Source organism: Opisthocomus hoazin, chromosome 3, assembly GCF_030867145.1.
Source record: "Opisthocomus hoazin isolate bOpiHoa1 chromosome 3, bOpiHoa1.hap1, whole genome shotgun sequence".
Taxonomy (NCBI): Eukaryota; Metazoa; Chordata; class Aves; order Opisthocomiformes; family Opisthocomidae; genus Opisthocomus; species Opisthocomus hoazin.
The window spans coordinates 59,751,382-59,779,235 of record NC_134416.1 but is presented as its reverse complement, the minus strand read 5'-3'; the positions used below and the strand labels follow the sequence as shown (position 1 = coordinate 59,779,235).

The 27,854-nt window shown below is 45.9% G+C and overlaps 1 protein-coding gene across 2 annotated transcripts; it reads right to left on the bottom strand.

Moving 5' to 3' along the window:
- Nucleotides 1–153: 153 nt before the first annotated feature.
- Nucleotides 154–26,892, bottom strand: TWSG1 (twisted gastrulation BMP signaling modulator 1). 2 transcript variants are annotated; one of them, XM_075416468.1, is made up of 6 exons: nt 26,763–26,892; nt 25,208–25,397; nt 24,688–24,815; nt 17,357–17,456; nt 11,961–12,227; nt 154–3,318 (listed from the first exon to the last, which is right to left on the bottom strand). In XM_075416468.1, exons 3-6 carry the CDS (start codon nt 24,808–24,810, stop codon nt 3,137–3,139), a joined length of 672 nt encoding a protein of 223 aa, XP_075272583.1. In that variant the 5' UTR covers nt 24,811–24,815; nt 25,208–25,397; nt 26,763–26,892; the 3' UTR covers nt 154–3,136. The 2 variants fall into 2 exon arrangements, with proteins under 2 accessions (XP_075272583.1, XP_075272582.1); XM_075416467.1 differs by lacking the exon at nt 25,208–25,397.
- Between the last annotated feature and the right edge of the window lie 962 nt (nt 26,893–27,854).

Below are 27,854 nucleotides of genomic sequence, written 5' to 3'. Positions count from 1 at the left end.
TGGGAGCCAGGTACGAGAGTAGCCATCACTTTGGGATGGATACTGGAGAGACCACAGATACGTTTATTGGAGACACAAGCAGGTGTTCTTGTATTTATTTTTTAAGTACTAGATGTGAAATCCATTACATGCACAGGACAGGAGAGCAATATCACATTATGGCCATTGTTCTCACTCTCGGCATGGTGTCAATGCTTTTGGAGCAACAAGTGCCTGTGGGGAAAAACACAAAAAAAAATCCCCCAAACAAAACCCAAGGCAACTAAACAAAAACTTTCTCTATTTTTAGAGAAAGAGTAACAAAAGGCCTTCAACCCCTTCTCAGTCAGAAGCCCAACAGACTAGGGATTTGTATAATTTCTTATTATATGAATTCCCTTTTACTTCCCTTTAAATTCAGCAATTTACAATTCTATCCCGGAGGACAGGGATAAAACTGTCTGCTGCTTTACCTGGAGAAGATTCCTAGCCAGAAATTTTTTTTAAACATGTTCTTAAGTATTCTAAAGCACTTATGTAGGTGATGGTTTGCTGGTATCCAGATGTAGGTGAAGTAAGAGCCCCCAAAATAAATTACAATTTTTCTTGCAAAATGAGTAAGACTACATAAACAACTTTCCAAAATGGTTAGATTTGTCAGAAATAACATTTTGACTATTAATAAAATTCTATTTTATTCATTTATGTAAAGAAAAAAACCCCTAAAATTACAATTTTAGTTTTGGAAAAAAAAATGCTGAAGAGTTAATTCTTTGTATTACTCCATCCACCTAGATCAGTAACTTCTACAATATGCTTCCTGGTAACATTTGTCCTGAGAAAATCTTGAGAAAGAAAACACATGAACCAGTAATGTCTTTTTATTAAAATACCTCTTAAAACACTCATTGTAATAGAATACACTGGATGTTGTTGTATGACATTTGCATACATACAACACCTACAGCAAACTCTAGACAACATCAGGAATTACAAAATATAAGGCAAGTCCCAGAAAGTGTGCCTCCTCACTACCTTCTCTCAGGCCATTACACAGACAACTGTATTTACATTTTTATGCCACTCCCCACAGTGTTTCCTGGACAACTGCTAGGCCTGTCCTCGCTCCCCACCCCGATGTCACCTCACCGTGAAATTCTGATGATGTAAATGGAGACGATGTCACACATCCACGGGGCAGCAGGTGCCTGACCAGAAACATCAGCCCTGTTTTTCCTCCAAGAAGATTCTGAACTACCACCATGCTTCCAATAATTTAACACTGCAGGCATCCGATGCATGCTAATGACCTGCGGCAACGCTTACTGTCTCCTGTCTCGGTCAAGAACAACGATGCATCACCCTCCAGCTAAAAACAGTCACAGCTGCTCTAACATATTTCTCTCCGTTCATTTAAAGAAACTCAAGTAGAAGAAAAGATAATGTGTATTGTCAAATACAGGAAGAAGAACTCCCTTCATGATAAGCTAAGTTTTTCTATTCAGGTCTATAATTTTTTATCACTTGGAAGTTTAAAGTATGAAGGTATTCCATTATCCACTAGTTCAAAACAATAAACATTTATCTTTCAAGTACCTCTTTACAGCTGAAAAAGAGACTGAAGAAAGTAACGTTATTTCACAAGAGTAGATTTTTTTTATTATTATTTCATCATTGAAAGAACCGTATCATGAGAAAAAAAAGAAAAAAAACATTCAGGCAAACTTTTCAACAAAATAAATTTAAAATGACTGCTTTCATTTGTACATGGTACAGATAGACAGGTGTGACTAGAAAACAGTTTAATCCCTCTAGACTGAGGTGAGTGAGAGAAACATGAATAGTCAAATTCTTTTTTGTGTGTGCATATGCTTATATGCATTAAAAGCAATTTCAAGGAATTAAAACCCACAACATTATAAATACCAAAAGCTGATCATTAACTACTTACACACTTTATCCTTGTACTTAGTACCATTATCAATGGAGACCTAAACTGGGTCATAGTAACTGCTATGTAACTGTCAACATATTAAAACTCTTACTTAGAAAAATGGACAGAATGTTCTAAACTGAGAACATCTTAATTTTGCCCTTGCGGACACATCTTCCCTTCTTCAGTGACAACATTTCATTGGGGGGGGGGAATGATGTTTTGGAATAAATATTCACAGCAAACTACTAGATGGGAACACGCCTACTGACAGCCACTCAACTGGTAACCCTGTACCACTTGCTAGTTCACGTCGTTTCATTCTTCTTTATTCATTTAGTCATTAAATCCTTAATAATCTTTCATGTTTCCTTTACTGGACTGAACGTTCAGGGAGTAAGCAACCCTAGAGAGCAGTGCAGAAGGAGGGAGATACAACTGCACTTAAGGGCTTTATTTTGGTCTCTAAGAGAAGACTGAAATTTTTTTTTTTAATATATTAATTACACAGCATAGGCCCCAATGTACTTATGACAGCAGAGCACATGAAACTTGGAAGAAAAGTGTCCTGTACGTAGTGTTTTGTTGGGCAGCCCTTCTATGAAGTTAGGATTTTATCCACGACAGCCCATGCATTGAACCTGAAGAGAAAGCATGAATTTTTCTCTTTCCCCAAACACCATTTTCACAACAGGAGGCTAAGCTCAAAAACTGGAAGGTAATAAAGTAAAAAAACCACCCCAAAAACCAGAAACTAAAACAAAACCCCCAGTCCCTAGAGAACAACCACCCCCTGCAACTTAGCAGCCATTTAGTTGTTGAACTTAGCTAATGGGAATCTCATTACCACACTCCTAAGGTTTCCCTACTCTAAACTACTAGATATAGTTCTACATTCTGAAAACCAGTATAGTCAATACTTTCAAATCAAAGTAAAACAATCAGAACGGCAAGGATGAACATGGCTGTACCATTCGAGCAGAAATAAAGAAAAATAAACCTAAAACATAGTGTTGAAACTTCTACTAGTTAGCCTTGCTTACATGAATTGAAAAAAAAAAAAAAAAAAGGAAAAAGTTTTCAGATTTTATACATCTTTTTTCAGCCAGGTACATTTAATTGCAACCAGTAGGCACTCCACCAAAACGCAGTGTTTGCAATCCCAGTCTCTAACCGAGAGAGATTACTTTGGCCTCAGTATTGCTATATTACAATTTTCCTGCTTCAAAACATGCAGTTCATACACTTTACAGTTTTACTGCCATAGTCGATGCATTCTGGCCCAATACACTCACAGCAGGCATTGTGAAACCATCGGTACTTGGACGCTCCCATGGACTCGCAAGAGATCTTGCACTGATGTATTGACATGCAGTCATCAAAATACACCACAGTACACATGTGTTCTAAACCAAGAGGGGAAAAGAAAATTGGTTTAAAAGGTCTTCAAGTATTTTTAAAGGTTAGTTACAAATTAACTAAACGTGCAGCTTCTGAAGTAGGGTTGCAAATCATCATGACTATGAGGCAGGAATTAAAAAGCAGGTGACAGTGGAAGCAGAGAGAGGAGACAGAGACCCAAGGTGCGATCTATCCACTTCACATTGTCAGTGTCTACAATTCAACCTGCTGTCTGCTCTGCCTCTGGATTAATTTCTTTCTACAATCACCAGCATGAATGTTTTTGTTGGGGTTTTTTTTTTGTGTCCCCCAGTTATGAGGGATACCTTTTAAAGCGTAAGGATGGGCTATGCCAAATTAACCAGCAAGCATGTGTCGTCTGAAAGTAACATCTTTATCACCAAGATACCACTTCCACAGTTGCCAGCAGTTACTAGATGCTATCAGATAAAACCTGTTTTAGAGAAGTTATTTAAAAAACACCAAAACCTACTTATTTATGTGTAAACATTTCCTCCCCCACCACAACTTGACAGTATTCTTCAGCCACATTAAATCACCGAGCTAGAGAATCACGTTTCCCTCAGCTTGAAACTGTGTACTTTTTTCTTCTTTTTTTAGCAACACCACCAGCCTTACTACTAAGGTTAAGAAACCTCTTCCGCCTAAGTGTCGACTTTATTCTTCTAACATCCACGCAATTACCTGAAATGCCATGAATTTTGGTGTTGCAACCTCAAACTGGACCTGAAGCATTCACCACAACTGTAAAACAAAAACACCCCTTCCTAGTCTACTTCCAGATCTCCAAGCTGACAAATTCTACCAACTTCCTTCTGCGCTGACAGGGTGATTACACCGTAACTTTGTTCATCCTCCAAAGGACCTTGATTGCATCACATTTGCCCCCAGCGTAACTTGGCAGGCTTTGGGGAAAGGCACAACTGAAAGCCATCTGCAAACGTGCACGTCTCACTTGCACACAACAGACAGATTTGTGAGCGGGGGATGTCACGGGGCTTTCTAGCCTATTACTCCTTACAGTGCGTGGATCCAGGAGAAACATACCGACCTACATTCCAATGTGGATTAAAAAAAGTATAATCCAAATGTAACTGGTAAATCAAGACAGTGGGGTTTTTTCTGAATGATTATGTAGATACTGAGACGGGCGAGTAACCAAAGGACTCTTGGAGCAGTTGTTAGCCATAGGGTTTATTCAGTCTCTCAGCTGTGAGCAAGTCTTGGGAGGCTGGGGTGCACCAGAGCCTCCCCTTCAAAACACCGGTGCCCCACAGGTTAGCAGCCTCAGTAGTACACACGTCTCATGGCAAGCTCCTAAGGTGAGGTCCAAGGGTGAGCTGAGGCCAGCAAGGGTCTCTGCCACCCTACAAGCCCCATCAGATCTATGCAGTCAGTTTCCCCAGCACCAACAACAGATGATCTCTACGGGCACACAGCAAGGGACAGCACAACACAGAGGAGAGCACAGTGTACCTGCCAGCTTTTCCATGGACGCGTCCTCCTCCTTGACATCTGGAAACCCTGCCTACCCTTTTTAAGAATTATCATTTGTCAAAACACGTGTGAGGGAACCCTGGTCACTGTCAAACTATTTTACTATTACCTAAACAGCTGCAAGAGGGTCACAGGACATGCTGCCAGGCCAGTAAAAGCAAGAGAGCATGACCTGCCTTGCTCAGGCTCTGAACTGATGCACACTTCCTGCGGACACATTACCCAGTGCAAGAGGCAATAAGGATCTTGGGCACGAAGTGCAGACCCATAGCTGAAGCAGTTTCCTGCTCCCAGGAACGCTGTGCTGTGAGTAACGCTGCAATTGTCCAAGAAATCATGGAGTGACTGAAGTACTGCTGGGAATGTCAACAAAATACACCGTGGCTGTGTAAGTCCTGTCCCATTCTTGGCACATGTAATTTCTATGACCGTTTATAATAAACCGGGAGGCACAGCAACCAGAGGAGGAGTTCTCAGAGAACAAAACCCCTGCCGAAAACCAACCAAGATCTCTGCAGCTTCAGTAAGGATACTTTATTCACAGAGGGGAGGGAAAAAGTGCAAAACACAAGTGTATGCTACAGCAGTGCAAGTAAACAGTGACCAGCCAGGTATATACCTGAAGTGCTCAGACAAAGCTGGATAGCAGTAGGGATATGCAGCCACTACACCCTCATAGGCAAGAATCCACCTAGGTGCCCCACAGCAGCTCCATCTTGTTCTTGAGAACGCTCAAGGAGCTGACCACATTTCATCACCAGCAACAAAAACCTAAGATTGCCTGCGTCCCAAGAGGGAGCATACACCCTCCACTCTCAGGAGGCCCAAGCATTCCCAGGTATCTGTCCCATCGACACCTCACAGGAGGCTTTCAGTGGAAGAGTAGGGTGTGAAAAAGTAGAGGTGAGTCTGCAGGCAGTGTTTGTCACGAGATCTAAGCACCAGCGTCCCATCAGTCATCCAGTTCAGCGCTGGTGTGCAAGCACAGGAACCTTACAGAAGCCCCTCTAAGATGCATTCATACTCTTTGTACCCTCTTGCTTAATTGCAGTTCACTCCTTTGATCCCTTTTAAGTAGTTTTCTTCCCAAGTTTGACCTCAAATGCTCTAAGTAAGGTCAGTCGTAGAAGGTGTCAGCTGGAGGCACGCAGCCTCTGCCTCAAAACAGGCAATCCTGGCTAATCCAGAAAGATTTCTTGCTGCAAAATCAGCTTTTCAGATGCCATCTCCACCTGACTGACCTAGTCTCCGGATCAGCTTGGGAAGGCATAATGACCCATGGCTCTCTCTAGACAACAGTAGAAAAACTCTTTAAAGAATCTGGAGTCCTCTCCAAAGCGTGGCTAGAAGTGCTCACTGCTATCACCTTGATCGCTGCACTCTGACTTCCAACACGCAAAGGAAAGCCAGTAGGTCAGGAAAGGCAGTCAGGAAGGCTGGGCACACTGAGGTGGGTTAGCTGCTCCCAGCACTTGCAGTATTGACACCAGAGAACGACCAGTCCCATCTGCATTAGGGGACGCCTGCCTTCACCTTTGTGTTAGCCTCCTCTGTGACGGTACCAGCTTATTCATCAGCTTATGCCTGCTGAAACTTGAAATAAAACTCTTGTGGAAGAGCAGTGTGTGATTTCTAGGATGCAAACATCAATGACACTGGACTACCTGTGCCTGAAGTTCCTGCCTGCTGCTCTGTGGAATCCAACCAACGTATGCAGTACGCTGGTGGCTCAGGACACAGGCACAGCCTGTGGAATGTAACACGAAGAGCGGAGCACACATATGGCAGCAGATGGGCACAACCGGCAGCGCCATCCCAAGCAAACCAAGCTCTGCTCCTCCTCCAGCAGCAGGATGCTTTATTGAGCAGCTAGTGGCTCTGACTGGCACCCCCTCCGAGCAGTCTCGCCTCTGCTATTCCTCCGACAGCTGGGCTCAATGTCCAGGCTTGGTCCACCTGAAGGCTGTTGTTCTCCTTCTACTCCTCCTCGTAGCAGGAGGTCCCCAGTCCCAGCTGTTCCTCTTGTTTTCAGAGCAGCAGCGTCCAGTTTTCAATGCACTGCTGAGAATCTCTGCAGTAGTTCTGACCCACACAGAGGCACCACGTAGCTCTTCACTACAAAGACAACTTCTGCTGGACCCTCTTTTCAAGCATCATCTCCTCAGAGGACTGCAATGCCCAGAGCAGCTCCCTCCCCATGGGGACCCACTCAGCCTGGCATGTTCTCTCTGCATCACACCCCAGCTGGAGGCACCAGCCTTTCTTCAGCAGTAACACCGAGGTGCACTTTGCAGGAGTGAAGATATCTCCAGGGGGATGGAGACTGGAAGATGGGCAGCACCAGGCACGTAACTCTGGCAGAACCAGATGGCGGCAGTTGGGCCCTGTGAGAGTGGAGAGACTGATCTCCTTGACCACTGTCCCAGGACCAAAACGGGGAACCAAAGCCAGACCTCAACCTTATTAAGGTGGCAGCAACAACCAAGGGCATTAACCATGACCGACTGGAGAGTGGAAAAGAAAGTTTATTTCCACTTGCACACAATCCAAGAGGATTAGGTCTTAGAGGACCAGTCCAAAAACTCTGCAAAGGGGAGAGGACAGACTGCATACGGCAGGCCAGAGCCAGCAGTAGACCTGGCTGGTTCCCAGCAGCTCTTGTAGGCAGCTGGAGGACACGCTCCATGCATACCCCAGCAAACTGTTGCTGAAGTCTCGCTCGTTCCGAGAGTTGCCAGGTGTGAATGAGTCAGATTGGCCAGCGACCACTTTGTTCGTCATGGGACACTCCTGGTCCCCCCCTCAGCAGTGTCTGTGTGCCCACGTAGATGTTGAATTACTGAAGGCAGGAGAGTTCCTCACGTCACGTTAATTACTGAAGGCAGGAGAGTTCCTCACGTCACTTTAAATCCCTCTTTATAGGCTGCAGAAACAGAGTTACACAGGGGGAAAAAATACATACCTAACTCCGGGAGGGTATTTAAATTGCTCCACGAACCTAATTACATAGTCATCACTTGGCTCCCTCAGTGTAGACAAAAAGGATGTTACTTTGTGCAGTAACAGCTCTTTCATTTGCATTTTGCCAGTTTTCACACAATAAGAACTACAGACTACAGGTGTGGGGAGGGAGAAAGTGGCAGCAGCATTCTTTTTTCCCAGAACATGAGTTTCTCACCTTTTTTCCCCCCTCAATTCATATTCAACAAAGGTTGTGTAGGAGAAACAACAATCAAGTCTAAGTTCAAAATGACCAGAGGAAATGGACTCATGTTTCCATTAGGCTTTGCTATGATACTGTCTGTGCTGCAAGAGAGATCTGTCTTGCTGCACTATGGGGGAATTTAGCAACTTGGAGAAGATAAAACAATTCAGTTCTTGTAAGTTAAGGAAAAATGCCTACCTACAAAGTGAAAAAACTTTCCCAGTTAATGACAATTCCCTGTATGCCACCTTTGAAGTCAAAGGTGTTCTGTAAGTTCAGTTGTCTGCTGGTCTATCAGTAGCTCTAAAACTACTTTAAAAAAGTAACTGTCCATCCACCAGCCATACTATTTTATGCTGATCAGAACTTATAAAAGAAAGAAAGAAACAAACAAATTCTTCCTAGAGTACCTACAGAGGTAGATGGCACTTGACTGGATTTCTAGCTCTCCTCTACCTGGCTGGAACTGGAGGGGAGCAGAACTGCAGAGCAGACGCCATCCCCTGTGTCATCAAGCAGCGTAAATCAGAAACGCTTTGCTACAACACAGATTTTGTTTCATCACTTGCCAAAAGATTATCTCGTTCCCCTCTCTCTCTCTCGCCAACATCCTGTCATCATCTGAAACCATTAAGCTTATTTAAACATCTGAACTCGCAGTTCAGAGCTCTTGAGGATATCAGCTAAAAGTGAAGCAAAAAGAATAAAGTATAAATACAGCTCTAGATTAATAATCATCACAATCCTGTCTTCGCTCATCACAAGCAGCTCAAATGCCAGAAACTACTGACATGAAGAACTGCAGCAGCTCCAGCAGCGCACGCATGCTTTGGCAGCTAAACCGTTAAAAGTCAATTCACAGGAGGAAAGGGAAGACACTCATTAAGATAATAACGGGGAAGTTCAAGGTCTGGTGGCTGGGCTCGCAGTAGGCTGGGGCGAGAAAGGAATGCTTTATATCCCACCGCACCCCACCTCCTTCCGGATCCACAGCCGCCCTCCCGGGGCCAGTGGCTTCACGCCGCTCGGGCACAAAGCTCGTGGGTTTCCGTGGCTGGTGCTGCTTCTCCTGGCACTCACCCAGAACTGCACTGAGCAAGTCTGGCACTCTGGACCAGCTTAATGTTGACCCCTGCACAAACACGTGTCGAAATTAAAATCAGAACTGTGTTACACAGCGTGACAAAGGGTATTTATAGGCAGAGCCTTTCCAAATGTTGGGATGCGTTCCAGAAAGAGCACAGAGACTACTGTCCCCTTACCAAAAGCCACCTCTCATTAGCCCCTCTCCCTTTACAGGCAATGCAATAAGGCTGCTACCAGCACCATGCTGGAGTGAAGCATGCAAGGAGCCACGGAAAAACCACAAAATGGAGGAGGCACAGCACTGTAAGGAAAACATAAAGCATCTGTGTTCCCACTCACCGGAATATTCTTTCAAATCCCTGAATGTCATGGCCTTGAAGACCACCGCTTAGCGAGTCACCTTAAGGACGTCCCCATTTGCAAGATCTGCCCTTTAGCGTAGCAGCACATTTGGGGAGAAGGGCAGAGAGATGGTCTTCAGTTTCCTCCACTGTAGGCTAAGCTTGTATTTACTGCAAGTGAGCATGCACACACACATACACACACGCAGACCCACCATCTCTTTCAGTGGTTCTTCTAACACATGTCAAACCACAGTGACCTGAGTGTGTGACTGACCTTTGCATGGGCAGAAGCCATCACGCTCCAGCAGCTTCTGGGCTCCCTCTCTGTGCCCATGCTCGCAAGGCTCTTCAGCCCTTGACCTACTACCCGTCCACCTTTTGGTTACTGCTTCCCCAATGAACGCATTAAAAAAAAAAATTATCAAAACCAATGCCACCCCATGGCTCACACAACATCCGACACAAGAGGTACAATTCCCCAGTTATCCTTGCTTCCACCACAATAAACATCAACTGACTGAGGCCAGCAGCCAACTTTTCTTTCCATGTTCTGTTCTCAATGCTTGAATCATCCATGTTTATATAAGCAGATTTTAATGACTTCTGGAAAAGCAGAGCACTAAAAAGTTATCTACACTGTGACCAAGAAAAGAGACTTCTCAACAGGCTTACATATTTAGATACTTAAAGTACAGTATATTGAAAGCCATTTTCTACCTTTTCCAGTTCTTCACCAATCACTAAGATGGAGGAGGCACAGTCAATGATTAAAAGAACAGCTATGACATTTATTTCTAAGCGTCTACGGAAGCCTGAAAGCCAGTGGCACTTGGTAACTATTTCCAAATACAACTGTTGTTTTTGGACTGTCATCATTCCAGTGAAAGCTCTCTTAACCTAATCTCTAATATGTTCTTAGCAAATGAAATGAAGGAGACTTTTGACTAAGAAAAAATTGCAGCGTTATGTATTTGTGTGTTGTTCAACTCAAAACTCCTCCACACCCTTGAGATGCAATTCAAATTCCACATTTAATCCAAAACTATCATTAGCCCATCCTGTTGGTATGGTAGTAAAGGACTGTCAGGGAACAGCCATCTGGGCTGCAGTACCCAAGTACAGTGGGATATATTCAAGATTGTTCCAAGTGTACTTTTTTTCCCCAAGTATAATTTACATCTTTAAATACTGTAGTGTTTGCACACAGGGCTTTTTGTGGTTTGCCATTTAACATGGCTTTCTGCATCATTCTCATAATAGCGAGCAAGCGTTTTAATAACGTCAAAGACATATGAATGAAACGCTTTCTGACCATCTGGTTTCCCAGATCTGGAATTAATTTATTCTTCTAACATACCTTAACTAAAGGAAATTAGAAAAGTTGCCATTACCATCTCATTTAATCAACAGCAGTCCTACTCAGGAATGTAACTAGGTCAAAGGTTACAAGGGTATGGAAAACCAGTGTGCCCATCAATTAGGGTATCTTTCATTGATAAAATAGGAGAGTCATCACAACAGCAACATATGGGGTTAAGAATATTTAAAGTGTGTGTTGGGAAGGAAGCAAAGCATTAATTACACTAATAAAACAAATCAGATGCTCTTTTTTCCCCTATTAAGCAGCAATTCCACCGTGAACTGTTTATGAGATTCTTTTCAGTCTGATGTAATGATTTGCAGGGAAAAGTATTTCAGGTTTAGTCTGGAAATCAAGAAGCAGAGAATATTTTGCTTATGCCACTGCTGTCACTACTTCAAGCTTCACATCTCCCCCCCAGCAAACAATATTCTGAAATCTGTCCTCTAATCTGAAGGTGAGAATATAAAAAACTTCATAGAAAATAAGCGCAGTGAGTCCGTAAGTTGAACCCTCATCCCCAAATTGCTTATTTTTAAGACTGTCGGTCACATATCCATCCTCAACGTAAAGAGCGATCTTGCTAACCTCACTCAGGTTTACTATCAATCCTGGATTTCCTACAAACCATTCTTCTAAAGAGTTCAAGTTATGCTAGCTTAAACGAAAGTAAAATAAACACCTACTCCAAATACAACAGTTCATGGCATGTGGCTTTCTCAAACCTCTGAAGCCATGTGTTTCAGCCGCCCACCTCTGATTTGGAGTCAGTTTTTGGTCTGTCCTGTTTCCCAAGCTACAGGTAACTGCTTCAAAGTCAAAGAACACACCATGCCAGCACACATGAAATAATGTGAACCACCTGCCTCGTGCCACAGAAGGAGTTATAGAGGTAACAAACTCACGTGGTTCAGCGTCTCCTAAGATCATCAGACACTTTAACACCATCTTCCATGTTCCTCAGTACTTTTGTCTCACTCCTTTTTTTATGTCATGCTCAAAACTAGACTGAACTTCTGAGACTTTTTTATGGGAAAAGAAGAAGTGAGCAGAGACAAGCACAGAAGATGCACTGAGAAGGCTCCTGGAAGACACAAGAGGAAACGCTAGGAATTTAGACACTAGACTCATTACCTTTGTCACTGGAGTAAGGTGCGTGGACATTGTTGCTTGGAACAGAGACGTTCTGATGCTGTGGCTGGTTCACTGTTTCTAAAAAGGAAACGAGGTTCTCGTGGTGCGACAGTTCTTCTGCCACAGGGAAGGAAACAATATTCCAGTTCAGCTGAGTATCCCCTTCTGTCAGCGCCCGGAAAAGGGAAGGAATTGGTTCATGCAGCTCCTCGACGGTGCTCTTGGATGTTGGAGGGGTGTCACTGTAATTGCGAGGATTGCACATACCTGCAGAGGAACGAAACAGTAAGTTACATGGAATGTCCTGAACTCTTCTCCTTGAAACAGGCAGGGATATTTAGGAAATTAAAAACTGCGCTTTTTTCGCTAAGCGGAACAGAGCCCTTTCACACACCCCCCGCTCTTAGCTCAACAGCAGAAATGCCACCAAGTACAACGGGACGAGCTTTCCGCAACGGCAGGTTCCAGATCTCTGCAGACTTCCACAAAACACACCTGCGACTTGTGAGATTCAAGTGGAAACAAAAACCTCATCCAAACAGCACTCTGCTTCCCTTTTTATGCTAGCACTACAGTTTAGAACATGAAGAGTTCAATGAAAGGTTTGTTTCCCCTGGGGAAAGAAACAAAGCACAGTATAGTTGATCCTAGCATAAACCTAGAATGAAAGCTTACGACTGAACACAGATGGTATCTTGACAAGTCCTGAGGTACATGAAACTTTTGATCACAATTCAAGTATTTGGTCTCATCCACTGCAGCAGTGCACTAGGCCTTTTTAGTTGTCTGCCAGAGATGCAGAGATCACTATCAGGAGCGAGCAAGAGTCTGAATTACTTCACCTGCTCAGAGACAGCTGAGATGAACCTCATTTTGCTTAGTTGGAGGGGTCACTACAGGCAAAATGCTTATTTCCAGGTTACCTCTTCCTCATTTTCTAACATCTTTTGTGGTATCTTTTTTGAAACCTTGTCATCTTTTTTCTCTTTGCCACTTCCTACAAAATGTTCTTGTGATGTGCAATGCAGGTGCCAGTTTTTCATTAATCATTTAAACACTAATATTTATTACTAGCAATGAAACTGAATGGTATCTTGATTTAATCCAAACATTGAAACAACCACGATTAAATAGAAAAGTTGTATTTGCATAGCTATTTAAACTCAGAAGCCATAAAATACTATCAGCAGTCACAGAATCACAGAATAGTAGGGGTTGGAAGGGACCTCTGTGGGTCATCTAGTCCAACCCTCCTGCCGAAGCAGGGTCACCTACAGCAGGCTGCACAGGACCTTGTCCAGGCGGGTCTTGAATATCTCCAGAGAAGGAGACACCTGGCAAGAGACAGACAAATTCATTTTCCTCATGTACATCTGGATATCATTTTGGGTAGTTTCACAGACACAGTTTTAGACAGCTACAAAGCACATCAACCCTTAAAGTATCAAAGCGATAGGGGACATAAATGTTCAAAGTCTACCTGCCCCACACAACCAGAGAAGCGCCTCCTGCCCTGCGGATAGATCAGGACTCCAGCTTCAGAAACTTTGTTTAACTGGAGCCTTATACAAACCCACAATCTTTTCAATCTAAGTAGATGGATTTCCATAATGAACAAAACAGAGTGAAGTTTGTCCGTGACGATTAGCACGAGATCTGGCAAATCTCAAGCAAGTGGTTAGCATTACTGGCATTTAGTAATAAGAACAACACATGATAGTCTGCTCCTATAAAAAAGGTGAGCCAAGTATTATGTAGGGGAGGGGAAAAAGAACACCCCTCCTCCAAACAACATCAGGTCACACTAAAAAATAATTCCACTTCTGTAAACCTCCTACCATAAACAGTTAACTTTTTCCTACTCCTCTCAACTAGGTTTGCTGTTCACAGACGTTCCTGGACTCACTGCTTTAATCGAAAAATTTCTATCACTGCATTATCACCTTTTAGTAAGCACCGGGAATATTCACCATACAACTGTAATAAAGGATAATCACCTAAAATTTAACTAGGAACATATCAAACCAGGTAAGAGTTTCATATAGATACATCAAGAAACGTACATTTTAATTGATGTCATTCTATTAATGCTGTGAAATGAAAACCAGTGAGCCTTGCTACAGGCCCCCTCCGTCACACTGGATTCAGAAAATAAATTTCACTGACAAGAAGGACACACAGGAAAAAAAATAACATCAAGACTGTTTATCAAATTATAGCAGAATGTGGACAGTATGTGTGCATATCAATCCATGAAAATATTATCTTAAGATGGTACCATGAAACTATTGCTCAGTTCAATGGGTAACCGCTTCTTCCATAAAGATCCTTTCCTCTTACCATTTTTTAAAAGGATTTAAAAAAAAAAAAAAAGCTGGAGAGCAGCCCTGCAGAGAGGGACCTGGGTGTCCTGGTGGATGACAAGCTGACCATGAGCCAGCAGTGTGCCCTGGCTGCCAAGAATGATCTGCTGGGGTGCATTAAGAAGAGTGTGGCCAGCAGGTCGAGGGAGGTTCTCCTCCCCCTCTACACTGCCCTAGTTAGGCCGCATCTGGAGTACTCTGTCCAGTTCTGGGCTCTCCAGTTTGACAAGGAACCACTGGAGAGAGTCCAGCGGAGGGCTACAAGGATGACTAGGGGACTGGAGCATCTCTCCTACGAGGAAAGGCTGAGGGAGCTGGGCTTGTTCAGCCTGAAGAAGAGAAGGCTGAGAGGGGGACCTTATAAATATCTGAAGGGTGGGTGTCAGGAGGATGGGGCCAGACTCTTTTCAGTGGTGCCCAGTGACAGGACAAGGGGTAACCAGCACAAACTGAAGCACAGGAAGTTCCGTCTGAACATGAGGAAGAATTTCTTCCCTCTGAGGGTGACGGAGCACTGGAACAGGCTGCCCAGGGAGGTTGTGGAGTCTCCTTCTCTGGAGATATTCAAGACCCGCCTGGACAAGGTCCTGTGCAGCCTGTTCTAGGTGACCCTGCTTTGGCAGGGGGGTTGGACTAGATGACCCACAGAGGTCCCTTCCAACCCCGAACATTCTGTGATTCTGTCATAATTTTATAATAGTTATTATAATACGGTAGCTTTGGTTAAAGCAAAAATAAAAAAGCTTAACTTAAGATCAACTGGTAAGGAACAATCATGCCTACGTTACTGCTTTGGAAGCCAATGATTTAAGAGAAAATTTGATTACCAAAATTTAAAGCATAACTACGCCATTATGCTAGAGCTATCATTCCTGCAACTGAAAGAAATGCAAATGTATTCAACTGTAACAAGCCACACAATAATCCTTTCGATTTAAGTATTTTTCCTTCTTTTGCCTCCTCTTTTTACCCGCCTCTTACTACATATTGCTACTGAAAATCCAAGTACCCCTCCAGCATCAGAGTTCTCACATGGAGATTCTAGCCCACCCCCAGAGGTGTACACAGTCCCAATCCACCTTTCTTGGATGAGAAGATGTAGGAGTGGGCTATTGAAACAATGGAAGCAGACAAGCCTTTACATCAGGGACCAGACCACCTTAACTCACAAATCTCAGAAAAACAGAGGAAAGAGAAACCTGTTGTTCTCCCTCCTCTAGCGTCTTTCTGCCTGCCTGAGAAGAGAGACAGGATCCACAGAAAACACAGGACAACAACTGACCAGAAGTAAAATTAATGCTAGAAGGTAGGAGGTAATTCCTGACCTCAGAGCAGAAATGACCCGAAAGACATGACAACGTATCTGCTTTTACATCAGATGTGATCAGCTTATAAAGACTTAAATATCAGCCGAAGTGTCAGCAAAGAACCGTCTCCAGGAAGCTGGGCAGGGCATGCACTCCTGTTTCCTCAATGAAATAAGGCTACAGCAAGGATGACCTTACACTGCAGAGATGAAGAATAGGACCATACCACAAAACTAACAAGGTCTGAGGCACCCACAGAACCACCAGATGTTTCAAGTTTCCTCAGTACTGGGAAACTGAACCTAAAACCTCGTTAATTTCTCTCCTGCATAACACCATGGGAAAGAGCAGCAGAACAGTGAGTAATTTTCAGATTTAGGAAAAAAACCCTGTGTGTGGACTTCGCTTTTTTTCCCTCACAATCCCAAGAGGTAGGTTCTTCCTCTCCCTAGAGGAGATCAGCATGCTATGCCTTGCTTTCTACAGCAGATAATGGTTCTGAACTAGGGAAATACCCTACTATCCTATTCCTCACCCCTGTGACTGAATATGACAACAGTGCACTTACAGTATTACGTCCCAAAAACCAAGAAAACATTGGAAGGGCAAAGGGGATGGGGAAACAAAGAGAACGAGAGACAGAGAGACATATATTTCACTTTTAAAGGAGACCAAGACCAAATAGAAAAAACAAACTCTAGGGCCTCTTTCTACATGTACATCCTCCACAGGTGCAGGGGCTGAAAACACTTCATGCTGTTAGGAAGAATCACATGTGCAGGACCACGCCACTCCACTGCTTACTGAAAGAGTACAGCAAAGGTAAGCTAGCCAGAACCAAGCAGAAAGCAGGATGTCAGAAAGCACGTTCACGTCATGATGGAACAGGAGAAGCAACGGACTGCACTCAGAAGGAGCATTTTGACACTAATTGCCTTCATGAATTCAGGGAAGTCCCAGGCCAGCCGGAGATACTGAGAGCAGATACAACACTCCAGGCGCTTCCCTTTCATGGAAGCCAGAAGTATTTTGAGTAGCAGCACAGGGAGACTTCCAGCAACCACAGGAGGATGCAGCTTTCAATACATTTGAAACAGAAGACAGAACTAGAATACATCCTCCTTAAGCAGGGGCAGCATTCACTTGTAGAGATCGAGGCACTTCCTGTTAATAGTAATGCTGTTCCTGTCAGGACTATCATCTAATCCTACAGTTAGGACTTGTATGCCTTTTTCTTCCACTCCACAAAGAGCTCCTTTTGCAAACAAAAGAACAACGAAAACATTGGGCCATGCATATTCACTACGAGTCCCAAGGATTCACAAGGGAACTGATACCTAAAATTGTTCCTGCGTGGTATCTGTCAATCCGCTTTACAGTTAGAAACCTCCATACAGCATCCAACCCCACGAAGCAGGTACTGCATAGCTTCCTCAAGCTGACAATTAAAAATGGAGTTTATGTTTTAGAGACAAAATTAACAGTTGGCTGTGATGACACCAACCAAGCAAAATCCTCCAACCCTCGCTCCATAGAGCAGATACGGCCTTCAAATGTTTGGTTCCCCACAGTAATTTATTCAGTACCCACAGAATGAGCTGGAAGATGTTTACAGCACAGATTCCGTCCTGATGTTTTACTTCTATTACAAGACTGTGAGCTCAGCATGCGCCAGGAGGAAGCAATTTAAAAAAAAGAAGAAAATCCAAAAGAAATGCAAGCTTACCAACGCAGTCACAGCACTCATCCCAAAGTGTGCCCAGGCAGAGCATGCACTCCTTGCAGCAGGAACAGTTCCCCTCCCCAGGGCGGCACTGACACAGCTCCTGAAAACAACAGAAACTCATTACACCACAGCAATCCCAGCTGTAGAACGCTAACACGGCAGAGCAATTCTTCCTCAAGCCGCAACTCCAATTACGGCATTAAAAAAGCTTAGTACACTAATACAGTGAGTAAACGGTAAAATAGTTCCAGCCAAAGAAACGACCTTAGTTTACAAAAGGATCTTTTGCAAGTATTTTTTTTTTTTTTCAAAGGTGAAATTCTGAAGACAAATCTGAAGTCAGCTAAGCAGCATTTGTAAGAAAAGAGAATCCTATCCATGGAAAAGGCGAGTGCACTTCTATGTATGCCTGAATCTACAAGTTCTTTTAATGTTTTCCCCCACCACAACAGGAAATTCAAAGAAGGATGTTTCTTTATATATAAATAGCATGCATACGTTATAATTTGGCTAAAAAAGGAAGTTACTATAAGCAGCATGTGCATACCCAAGAAGATACCCAACACCTACCATCACACCTATTCACGGATTCTCTTGGTTAAGTCATCTGACCACAGGATGTTGTGTGTCCCTGAGTGCTTGTTACACATTACTCTCCATTTGCAGTATTAGTGATCAGATTATTTCTTTTCCCCGGGTCCAGCTGGTTCATTCTTGCTATTATGAAAACAACCCTCTCGCTCCTCTCCCCCCAAATCAACACCTTGGGATACTTCCAAGACTTCTGGATCCTCTAAAAGCGGAATGGCATGCATACACATTTTTCTTTAACTGTTATTAAGCTAGAAAAACGGAAAAGGCGTGGAAGCAAGAAGTCAAACCTTTCTCTTCAAATTACCTAAACCTGAAGGCACTGGTTTAGCAGTTCCGCTGAAGACAGACTTGTGGACCTCAAGCATGGAAATAGCCTACACGGAAATCTAAAACCCAGGCATTCTCCTTCCCTCTAGCTCAAATCCATACCAGTAACTCCAGTTCAGCCAAAGGACTGTGGCTACATGACGGTAACATACGGGCTTCAATCGTGCCGCAGTGCAAAACGTGGACAGTCAAGCAGTCACATTTGGTCGTCCTGTCTAAGAATTTGGTTTTGATGATGTCTGTCTAGCTCACAACTGGTGAGAAAACAAAATCCCGTTACTGGAAACACTGACCACGGGATCCTTCCCACCTTCAGCTTTACTGGAAGCGCCATCGGCAAATCTCTGCTGCGCGGCATGGTCGGGAGACGCATGCGGACAGGAGGGAAGGGCAGGAAGGTGGTTTGGCATGGAAATCCCCTAACCCGGAGTCATCACCCGAGGCTCCACCTCAGCCAGCCACGGGTGGGTCAGGGACACCGCTCCTTGCAGGCAGGCACAAACGTCACCCACACAGGCTTTCTGTAGCGCTTTGGGAAGAAGATGAGGGGGCAAAATTCCACTTTCTAAATAACCCTTTGCTTGCTATTGTTAAGGAGCATCAGGCAGGGGAGGAAGCAGGCATTTTTACACCAAACATCAGGACCACATTTGCTAGGCAAGGCAAGGCACAGAGATGGGCCGGATGGCGTGCCACCCCCATTCCCTCTTTCTTCTGCAACGCCGGCAACCGCAGACGTCCACAGGCTGTGGAGCTGCACAGGGACCGCCCCTCTCTTGCACCAACTCACGCAGGCCCACGGGACACGGCCAAGGGCATTTTGGAGCGAGAGGCCAGAGCCAGCTCCCGCTGGGGACAGGGCTTAAGAACACAGCAAACGAAGCTGCAGGGCTCCCAGTTCTGGACAAAAATGGAACCAACCCCCAAACCCACTGCACATGTGCTACAATGTATTAATGCAGTATAAATACACTGATCTGGTGTTTTCCATTCGTTTCATCCCAGATCACAAATCTCCTTGAAGCCAGCAGATCAACAGAATTGACAAACTGCTGCATATTGTACGCAATGCTGAGACAACGCTGTTGCCTGCAGCTTAGCTTGAACTGTTTGCCCTGCTGAGTGATCGAGCGTGAACTCCTGCTCCACATGCATTTTTACAATACGCAGCCCTAGTAAGCCTTTAATTTTTCTTTACAGAGTGGAAAACTACCAAGATTTTTTACTTCTTTATCCTCAAAGTTTATTAATGTCACCTATTACTATGCTGTTTCCAAGTGAAAGATGAAAAACAGGCTCATTAATAAAGTATACAATTTTTTCCACAAGACGAGACACCACAAACTTAGAAAGATGACTTATGTGAATGAGTGATGCATTTCTAAAATATTTATCTTACCATTTGATAAACAGATTGTGTCAGCCCTGAGAACAAAAAGCCTGGATAAAACTACTTTAGAAACAACCACAAGTAAAGTACTGTTAACTCGGCCAAAGAATAGTATTAATACATATTAGCATTAAAAATATCCTACATATTTGATTCTTCAACAGTAAAACTGGGCAAACAACTTCATACTTCTTAAAGACATTGCAACAACAACAAGCCAGTATGTGGGAAGAGGTGATTCTCCATAAACTATTAAATGTAATGCATGAATCGAAGCCAGCAAATTCACCAATTTGTTTCAGTTTTATAGATCGCACTTTGTGAGTCTAAGAGAACAGCACTCTCACTGAATTAAATGTAACCTTAAATTACACATTTGCAACACAATAAAAAAAATTCTGCTTAGCTTCGATATGTATAAGCACTAGCTTGGGATATCATCGCTATACCTACCAGTATTTTAACAACTTTATTTTTATAGGAAGGGCTTATAAGCACTGTAAATTCTAATTTTCTTTTTTTTTATTTTTCTTTTTTTTACTTTTTTTTTTTAACTTGGAGGGGGAGGAGGGAAGAAAGAGCAACCTAATTAGTCTTCTGCACAGTTCTCCAGCTCCCTCCTCCTCACAGTTCGACTGTCTCTTCAGGGCAATAACTGTATGTTTTTCCATATATGTGTTTGCATGTACGTGGTTTCCCTAACCACTCTTGAGTCCTTCTGCCTGACTCACCCGCACTGGATACTTGTACTGGATACATCTTTTTAAAAGAATGCTTACATGAGACGTGGGTGAAGTGAGGCAGAATGAGAAACGTTCCTTGTTGATAGCTGGGGGTGGTGAGGCGTCAGTGGAAGAAAATATTACTCATAAGTCAACTTGGCAAATTCCCAAGCTGAACTACTGAAGGTGCATCGGAGAATGTATTTTGCTAGGCAAGAAATAAGCCTCTTGGTCTAAAAATACAGCATTAAGTAGGAAGGAGGCATGTTCATACAATAAAGATACTTCTGCTCCAGAGAGCAAATCAAGATTTTTACAAGGTACTTAACATCTCCATTTTTTCAAAGCTTTCTTGAAATGACAGAGACTATTTTCTCAGTGCAGTGAGAAATAGGACCTGAAGGCACTGGCAACATCTTTGCAAACTGGAAGGGGGAGTGAAAGAAAAAAGCTCATGTTTTTTCCCAGAACAGTTTAATAACAGAAAATCTCCTGGAAGCAAACCAGCCAGAACTGTTTTGTTCACCCAGCTGCGTTACATACCACAGCTACAACATACACACTAAAAGTAACTTTTAGATGCCTAAGCCCTGAAGTGAAGGAGTGGTGTTTGTTTCATACCACAGGGCTAAAAAGTCTTGGAAATCCTTTCAAGCTGACAAGTTTGTACACAAGATTAACAGGAGGTGAAGACAAAGATGAAGCGAGATTTTAATCGGAACGATACCGCACCAGCCAAGGTGACTGCAGGCATGTAGTGTTCTGGAGAGAAAACTCTACGTTCTCTGGAAAACCGCCCCTCTTTAGAAAGACCTGAAATCCACACCTGAACTACAGCACTGTTTGTTTCCTACATACAGTAGTTTAGAGCTGTTTGCAGATGAGACGGCAAAGCTTGGCTTCCAGCACAACACACCATATCCCCCGAGCCTGACTGCTGCAGGCAGCTCCGCACCGCAAGATCCGGCCTGGGACTCGCCGCAAACCCGTTTGCTACGGACAGTTGTGGGAACATTCCACCCGAGAGGTTTCTGCCTTCAAGGATTTCCTCCATGTTGCAAGGACACAGTACGCTCCCACTCCGCCCTGCGAGCGTAACCGGCCTTCTCATCTCTCCCACACATGGAAACACCGCAACAACCCATGTCGCCAAGTCAACAACAGATGTGCCAGAATAAACACTGCAATAGGCACGGCGTGTGCAACCAGGGCTCGCTGGCCCACCTGAAAAGCAAGGTAACAGTCAGTTACTGACTTCAACGCCCCAGTCCCAGAGATGCGGGAAGGAGCTACTTCCAAAGCCTTCAAGGGAACTAACATTGTGGTCCCACTCTGCCTACACACCCAAGTCTTGTCCACAACTCCTTCAACAACTACAGGAAGCCACAAAGTTTTTTTTGCAAAGGCTAAGCTTATGCAGAGAGATGGCTCAAGCTGTTTTCCTCCAGGTCTTTGCTTACAGAAAATACGAGCAGTAGATGACGAGAGCACCAGTGAAGCTAGAGCCTCAAGATGTAAAAGGAAAGCTGAACGCATGCGAGTTGTTGATCTCATGCTCTGTTCTGGATCTAAGAAAATAAATATTTATGTAGGGACCACCCTTAAGCAAAACAGCTCCTAAGGAGGGGCAGTAATGACTGTACTGACTTCTAGTCATGCTGGCAAAAATACGTGCGCTAACCACATGCTTTTTGAGAGAGCGGGTCTTTTGTCTCATTATGCCTCTAAGGCAGGCAGCCTCACTTTCTGCACACAGATGGCAAACATTCACATTCTGTTTGCTCCCCGAGTTGTCTTCGAGTGACATTATCTTGGTTTCAAGCCAGAGATTTTGCCAAACTAGCACAGTTATAAAAATAGGTTAGGGAAAAGTGTCATGCAATAGTCAAGCAAATTCACTCAACAAAGTATTCTATTTTTAAGTTCGGATTTCTCCAGAAGGAAGAGTTTTGAGGGCACAAAAATTGCATGGATATGCTCTACTTTTATACCTACCTAAGAAACAACACACACTTCACGTAGCAGTACAGCGCTTCTGCCACAACAGCACTGAGGATTTAAAGAAAGCCAAGAAGCAAGATGAAAACTGCTTTAAGTCAAAGCTTTAGGAGTCTTCATATCCACAATCAGACTAGTCTGACCTGATCTGTTCTTCTGTAAAGAATGAATACTGACTGGTATGTCAGGCCTGTTTGCAGGAGGAGAGCAGCCAGACGGTGCAAAGGAACAGCGGCATTCCCCGGTAACTGTACACAACTCACACGGCCCGCGCTACTCCAGGGTCTCGGAGAACTGCACGCGATGTCCATTTTTGGGAAATGCTTTAAAAAGGGATTCCACATCACTTGTACAGAGCAAGGGAGAACACACCGACAACAAGAAAAGCAGTGCAGGGTTCTCTCTGCACACACAGGGCTGTGTCGCCACAGAGATGCCAACATCATCCAAGTAACAGTCACGTCAGCCACGTCCACGCAGCGCCGAAACCTCAGCCGTCTTGCTCCCAGCCAAGGAAGGGCTCCGGCAGCATCAGCTCCTCTCCTCCCGGGCTGTACGCGATTCAGACTAGCTCACACAAATAAAGATTAAACGCTGAGCGTCTCAAGCTTGACAACAGGTGACAACAGCTTTTCCCTGTTCTCCCCTTCATATGGCCCAACAGCTCTCCCCTAAATCCACAAATCTGTACCACTGCACCTGTTATTTAAGCGCCTCACACGTCCAATGCCCCAACTAGCATCTCACTTAAGAGGTGGGCTGAAAAAGTGCAACAGAAGGAACTTGTATGTGCATCAGTTTGTCACAGTGCACAATGCCCAATGCACCAGCAAAACCACTGCCATCACCTTTCAAAAGGTAAACGTCAAAAGCCTCTTTCTTGCTGCTGTATGTAACGACTCCACAGACCATGGTGGGGCCAGGAGAAGCAGCAATTTCCTTTTTTTTTTTTCTTTAAGCAATGGCAGTGCAGAAACCAGAAAGAAGACGGTTCAGCCTACAGTCAGTCTTCATTCCACAGGATGGATCTGTGAATCCAGCAAGCATTTTTATGTGTAATCCAGGCAAGTTTTATACGGAAGTCAATGAACTGAAGTAAACATGGAAATGCTTCGTGCCACTTCTGCATCACTTTTCAGACTGTGACCATACATTTACAGCAAGCGTACTAGCACACTACCAGCATGTGATACTCTCTGCTATTGCATTTCCAATTACAAACAGGCAGTAAGAACCAGTTTATTTTAAAGAAGCTGCAACTGCCCACATGAAAGCTCCTTTTTTCAGCATGGAGTCAAGAAGCCTGCTCAATACACCATTAGTAAATAAATACTTGGTAGTTACCAGAACTGCTTGTAATTTTGCTAGAAATGGTACTTTTGTTCTGCTGCACACTGTACCTCTTAACTCCTGCTCCAAGAAGAGCAACCTGGTCTCAGTCTGCTTCTTTCACTGCAGACACACACACAGTCAAAAGCAGCATCTGGATTTGAATTTAACATCCATTTCCCACCAGTTCAACTCCTAAGTATTTGGTTTGGATAGTTCCTCTTCTGGGGTTTTTTTTTGTAGGTAGCTCCACACACTTTCAGAGCTTGCTCACTACCATTAGCAGCCATAGGTCTCTCCTGATCAAAAAGCTTTTCCAAATGCACCTCAGGACTCTTACGACAAGTTCGGTCCCTACTCGTGTTAGCTCTCTCACCCGAGTTTTCAGGCATCTTCCCACCAGGTACAAACCTGATGTTACAGAGAGCACCAGGCATCTGCTACTGACCCTCTGCCTGGGCCGGGAGAGTTGAGAAAGTGGGCAGATTTGCAAGTTAAGGGGAACAGGTAAGGGGAACACCTCAGATATGGGAACATTGTCAGCACATTTGAACTTCTAGTATTGAGGACATCTTTAAAAAAACCCAACTGCTGCCCACGGAAGTCTTTCTAATAAAATGTCTGTTTTAAATTGCTGCTGGTTCATAGTATCACTAATAAAGAAGGAGGTTGAAAACTAACAGCGTGACTGGTGGCGGCTTCTAACTATAACCCAGCAATCATAATCGTCAATTTCAAAACGTTTCCATTAAAAAAAGAAACACGCCCCTACACACAAGCACTTAATATTATCTATGAAATGGTTGTTCATCTGCATTTATATGTGCAGGAGACCAAATTAACTTCTTTAAAAAAACCCCCATTATTTAATATAAAATACTGGTTATTTGTATGACTGGATCTTTTCAAGACACAGCTTCAGAACTGGTTCTTAAAAGCTTAATGGCAAATAAAGGAAACACGACGCGTACCTGTATGAGGCATTTACTGACATCGCTAGCACAGAGAGCCTTATTGCAGCCCGCTGACGACTGGATCCACAGCAGGAACAGAAGGAGAGTGACTGTGGGCGCCGTGACATACTGCGACCTCATGTTTCCTGCAGGTGAGCAAATTACACAAGTAATTCAACCAGCACTGAAATAAAAACCAGCAACTGAAAAGGTTACGGGGGAAAAAAAGTTAATTCCTACTTCCCTTCCCCCTTGCAACTTCTTCAATAAAGATAGTATGGGGGGGGGGGGAAGAAGAAAAAAAAAAGAAAAAAAAAGAAAAAAGAAAGGTCTGATTGGGGTGCTTAGCAACTAACCCAACCCCCTCCACCAGCTAACTTGTTTCTTTCAAGCCTTCTGCTATTGCACCTTTGCATCAAAACCACCATAAACTTATGGTGAACAATTTCGAGTTTGCAATATCAAATATGATACCCTGTATGCAGTGACGATAAAAAAAAACGCCTCAGAAGAGAAACCCCGCCAACGAAGACCTAACTGCAAATGCACAAAGCAGACAGATAGGTTTGTGTGGCATCTCCTCGGGCTAAAGGTGCACGCTGCTGTCTGGGACCCTTTCATGGCGTGTAACGTAAGGTGCCGTCTCATCTTTGACGTAGACAGAGAGTTGTCTTCATACTGACATTCAGATGTCTCACAGGCTTCCAATTCAATCACCAAGTTAAGTTCTTTAAAAAAAAAAAAAATACAGACGCCAACACTTCAAAAAAAAAAAGTATGGGAAACTTCAAACGACCTTAACTTCCAAGAGCCACGCAGGTGACTGAAGTCAACAAGCGAGGAGCATCAGCTGCTTCCAACGGACCCGAGCACCGGGTCTGCTGGCAGCATCCCACCCTCCTGCCGTGGCAGAGCCCGGGCACCCGAACGCCGCACCGTGAGCCGGGTGCCACGCAGCTCTCCCCGCACGCCGGCCTGGCCCAGCCAGGACCCCGCCGCGCTGGGCACCGCACCAGTCTGCAGTAACAGGCAGCCCATGTTTGGGCAGGCTTACAGCGAGCCTGTATTGTTCTCGTAAGAGAGGGGAAAAAAAAACCCAAACCACTAACAGGGCATGGGGTTTCCTTCTTTCTGTACGCAGAAAAGGTTTTCTGCTCTACGAACTCAAAAAAAAAAACCCCATCCCTCGAACATCCCAACATGAAAAAGTACAAAAACAAGCCCACAGGTCCACAAGGCACGATCTGGGCATTTCACGCCCGAGTCAGATCAGCCTTTCTTACAACTCGCTGCTGCTGAACCTCTCGGACTGGGAGGGAAGCCTTCCCCCCCCCCCCCCCCCCCCCCGCAAGACCTGGGGGCACGCACGGAGCTTTCCCGCAGAAGGGGGTCGCCGCGTACCCCCCCTGCTGCCCACAGAGGGCGAAGAAAGTTCCCCTCAGCTGCAGGTGGTCCCGGCCCAGCCCCCCGGGCGCTGCGCCCCGCCGGGCCGAGCCCAGGGGCCGAGGCAGGCGCGGCGCCCGGCTGACGAGAGGTCCCGCCGCGTTTCGGGCCGGGGCCGTGCTCGGCTGCTCCCGAGGGCTCCCGAGGAGCGGAGCCGGAGCCATGCCGCCGCCGGGCTCCCCCCGCTGCTGTGTCCTCCTTTCACCCGCCGCCCCTCCGCTCCGGCAGCCCGCCCCGGCGGCACCGCTCCCCCCCACCGGCGAGCTCGCACCCGGGGCGGAAAAGCCCCCCGAAACCCTCTCCGGGCGATCAGCCGGCGCCCGGCTCCCCCTCCCCGCCGAGGCCCCCCGCCGCCGCCCGGGAGGCCCAAGCCGGCACCGCCAGGGGCCCGGGAGGCCGGTGACAGGGCGCGCGCCCCCCCGCCGCAGCGGCCCGGGGCAGGCGGGGGCCCGCACGGGGAGCGCAGCCGAAAGCCGCCCCTCCCGGCGGCGGGGGCCCGGCCTCCCCCTCCTCCTCCTCCTCCAGCAGGCAGCGGGGCGGCCGCGCCGCACCGAAACTTTCTTTCCACAAAGAAGCAGCCGCGGCCCCACCGCCTCCCCGACCACCAGCTCCTCCATCCCGCCGGCGCCTCACCCGCGCCCCCCCCTCACCGGACGGCGCCGCGGGCCGGGCACCCCCAGCTCCGCCGGCGGCTCTCGATGCTCCGGAGGCGGAGGCGGCAGCAGCAACCGCGCGCCTCGGCCCGCTGCTCCCCCCTCGGCCGGAGGCAGCGCGGAGGCGGCGGCGCGGCCTCGCATCGCCCCGCCTCGGGGCACCGCCAGGCGCCAGGGCCCTCCCCTCACCGCCGGCAGCGCGCCCCGGGACGGGGCCGGGCGGCGGAGCCCGGCTCGGGAGGGCGCTTCCTGCGGCGTGGGGGGGCCGGGCGGCCCCGAGCGGGACCGCGAGCCGGGCAGTGGCGGGGCTCCGCTCCTCTCGGGACGGAACGGCCCCGCTCAGCGCCGCCGAGCCGCTGCCGGGGGGGGTTACCCCACCCTGGGTGCCAGGGGAGCAAGCAACAAGTTTGGTCCCGGGAAAGAACCCCGAGGCCCCGAGCAGCGCTGCTCGGGCTGCCCGGCAGACGCGGGGCCCTCTCCCCTGCCATTGCATCTCGCCTCTCCCGCTTGCCGGGGCCCACCCCACCGCGCCAGCCGGGGGAAGGGAACGCACGGCCGGAACCAACCAACCCCGCGGTCACCGCGACGCTGCCCGGGGCCCCGGTGTGCTCCTCTCCGTCCCCAGCGGTTTGTCACCCGCTGCTTTCACACCGCAGCCAGCGCTGCTGCCGCCCAGGCGACCCTTCCTGCTCTTCGTGACAGACTCCCGGCCCTTCGCACCCCGCGCCTCACGGAGCCTGCGTGAGGTTCTTCCAGGCAGGTGCGTGGCTTTTCACAGTATCCGATGGAAGTAAACTCACACCCACTTACTAGGCGTTAGCACCTTGCAGAATCATCCTTTTTGTCTTTTTAAAAATTTGACAGCTGCTTTCAGAGAATATTTTACTTTCAGAAGAATATCGCTTCTGCACTTTCCTCAGCTCATCTTCAGTTCCGAGTGATGTCGCAGAAAAGCAGGAACAACTTCTCCTTCCACAGTTACATAGCAAATTAAAAGTGGAAAAAAGAGTTACAGGGCAGGAAGCACATATTAATGGCTGTTACCGTGCTTGCGTTGCTGCTACTTTACCCCTGACCAGAGCGAGCGGT

Coding starts and splice junctions, on each gene's coding strand:
- TWSG1 (XM_075416468.1), bottom strand. CDS start 24,810: ATGAGGTCGCAGTATGTCACGGCGCCCACAGTCACTCTCCTTCTGTTC. Junction 12,228..17,356: donor TGAGTGCTGTGACTGCGTTG/GTAAGCTTGCAT, acceptor GTTCCTCTGCAG/GTATGTGCAATCCTCGCAAT. Junction 3,319..11,960: donor ACCTTACTCCAGTGACAAAG/GTAATGAGTCTA, acceptor CTCTTGGTTTAG/AACACATGTGTACTGTGGTG.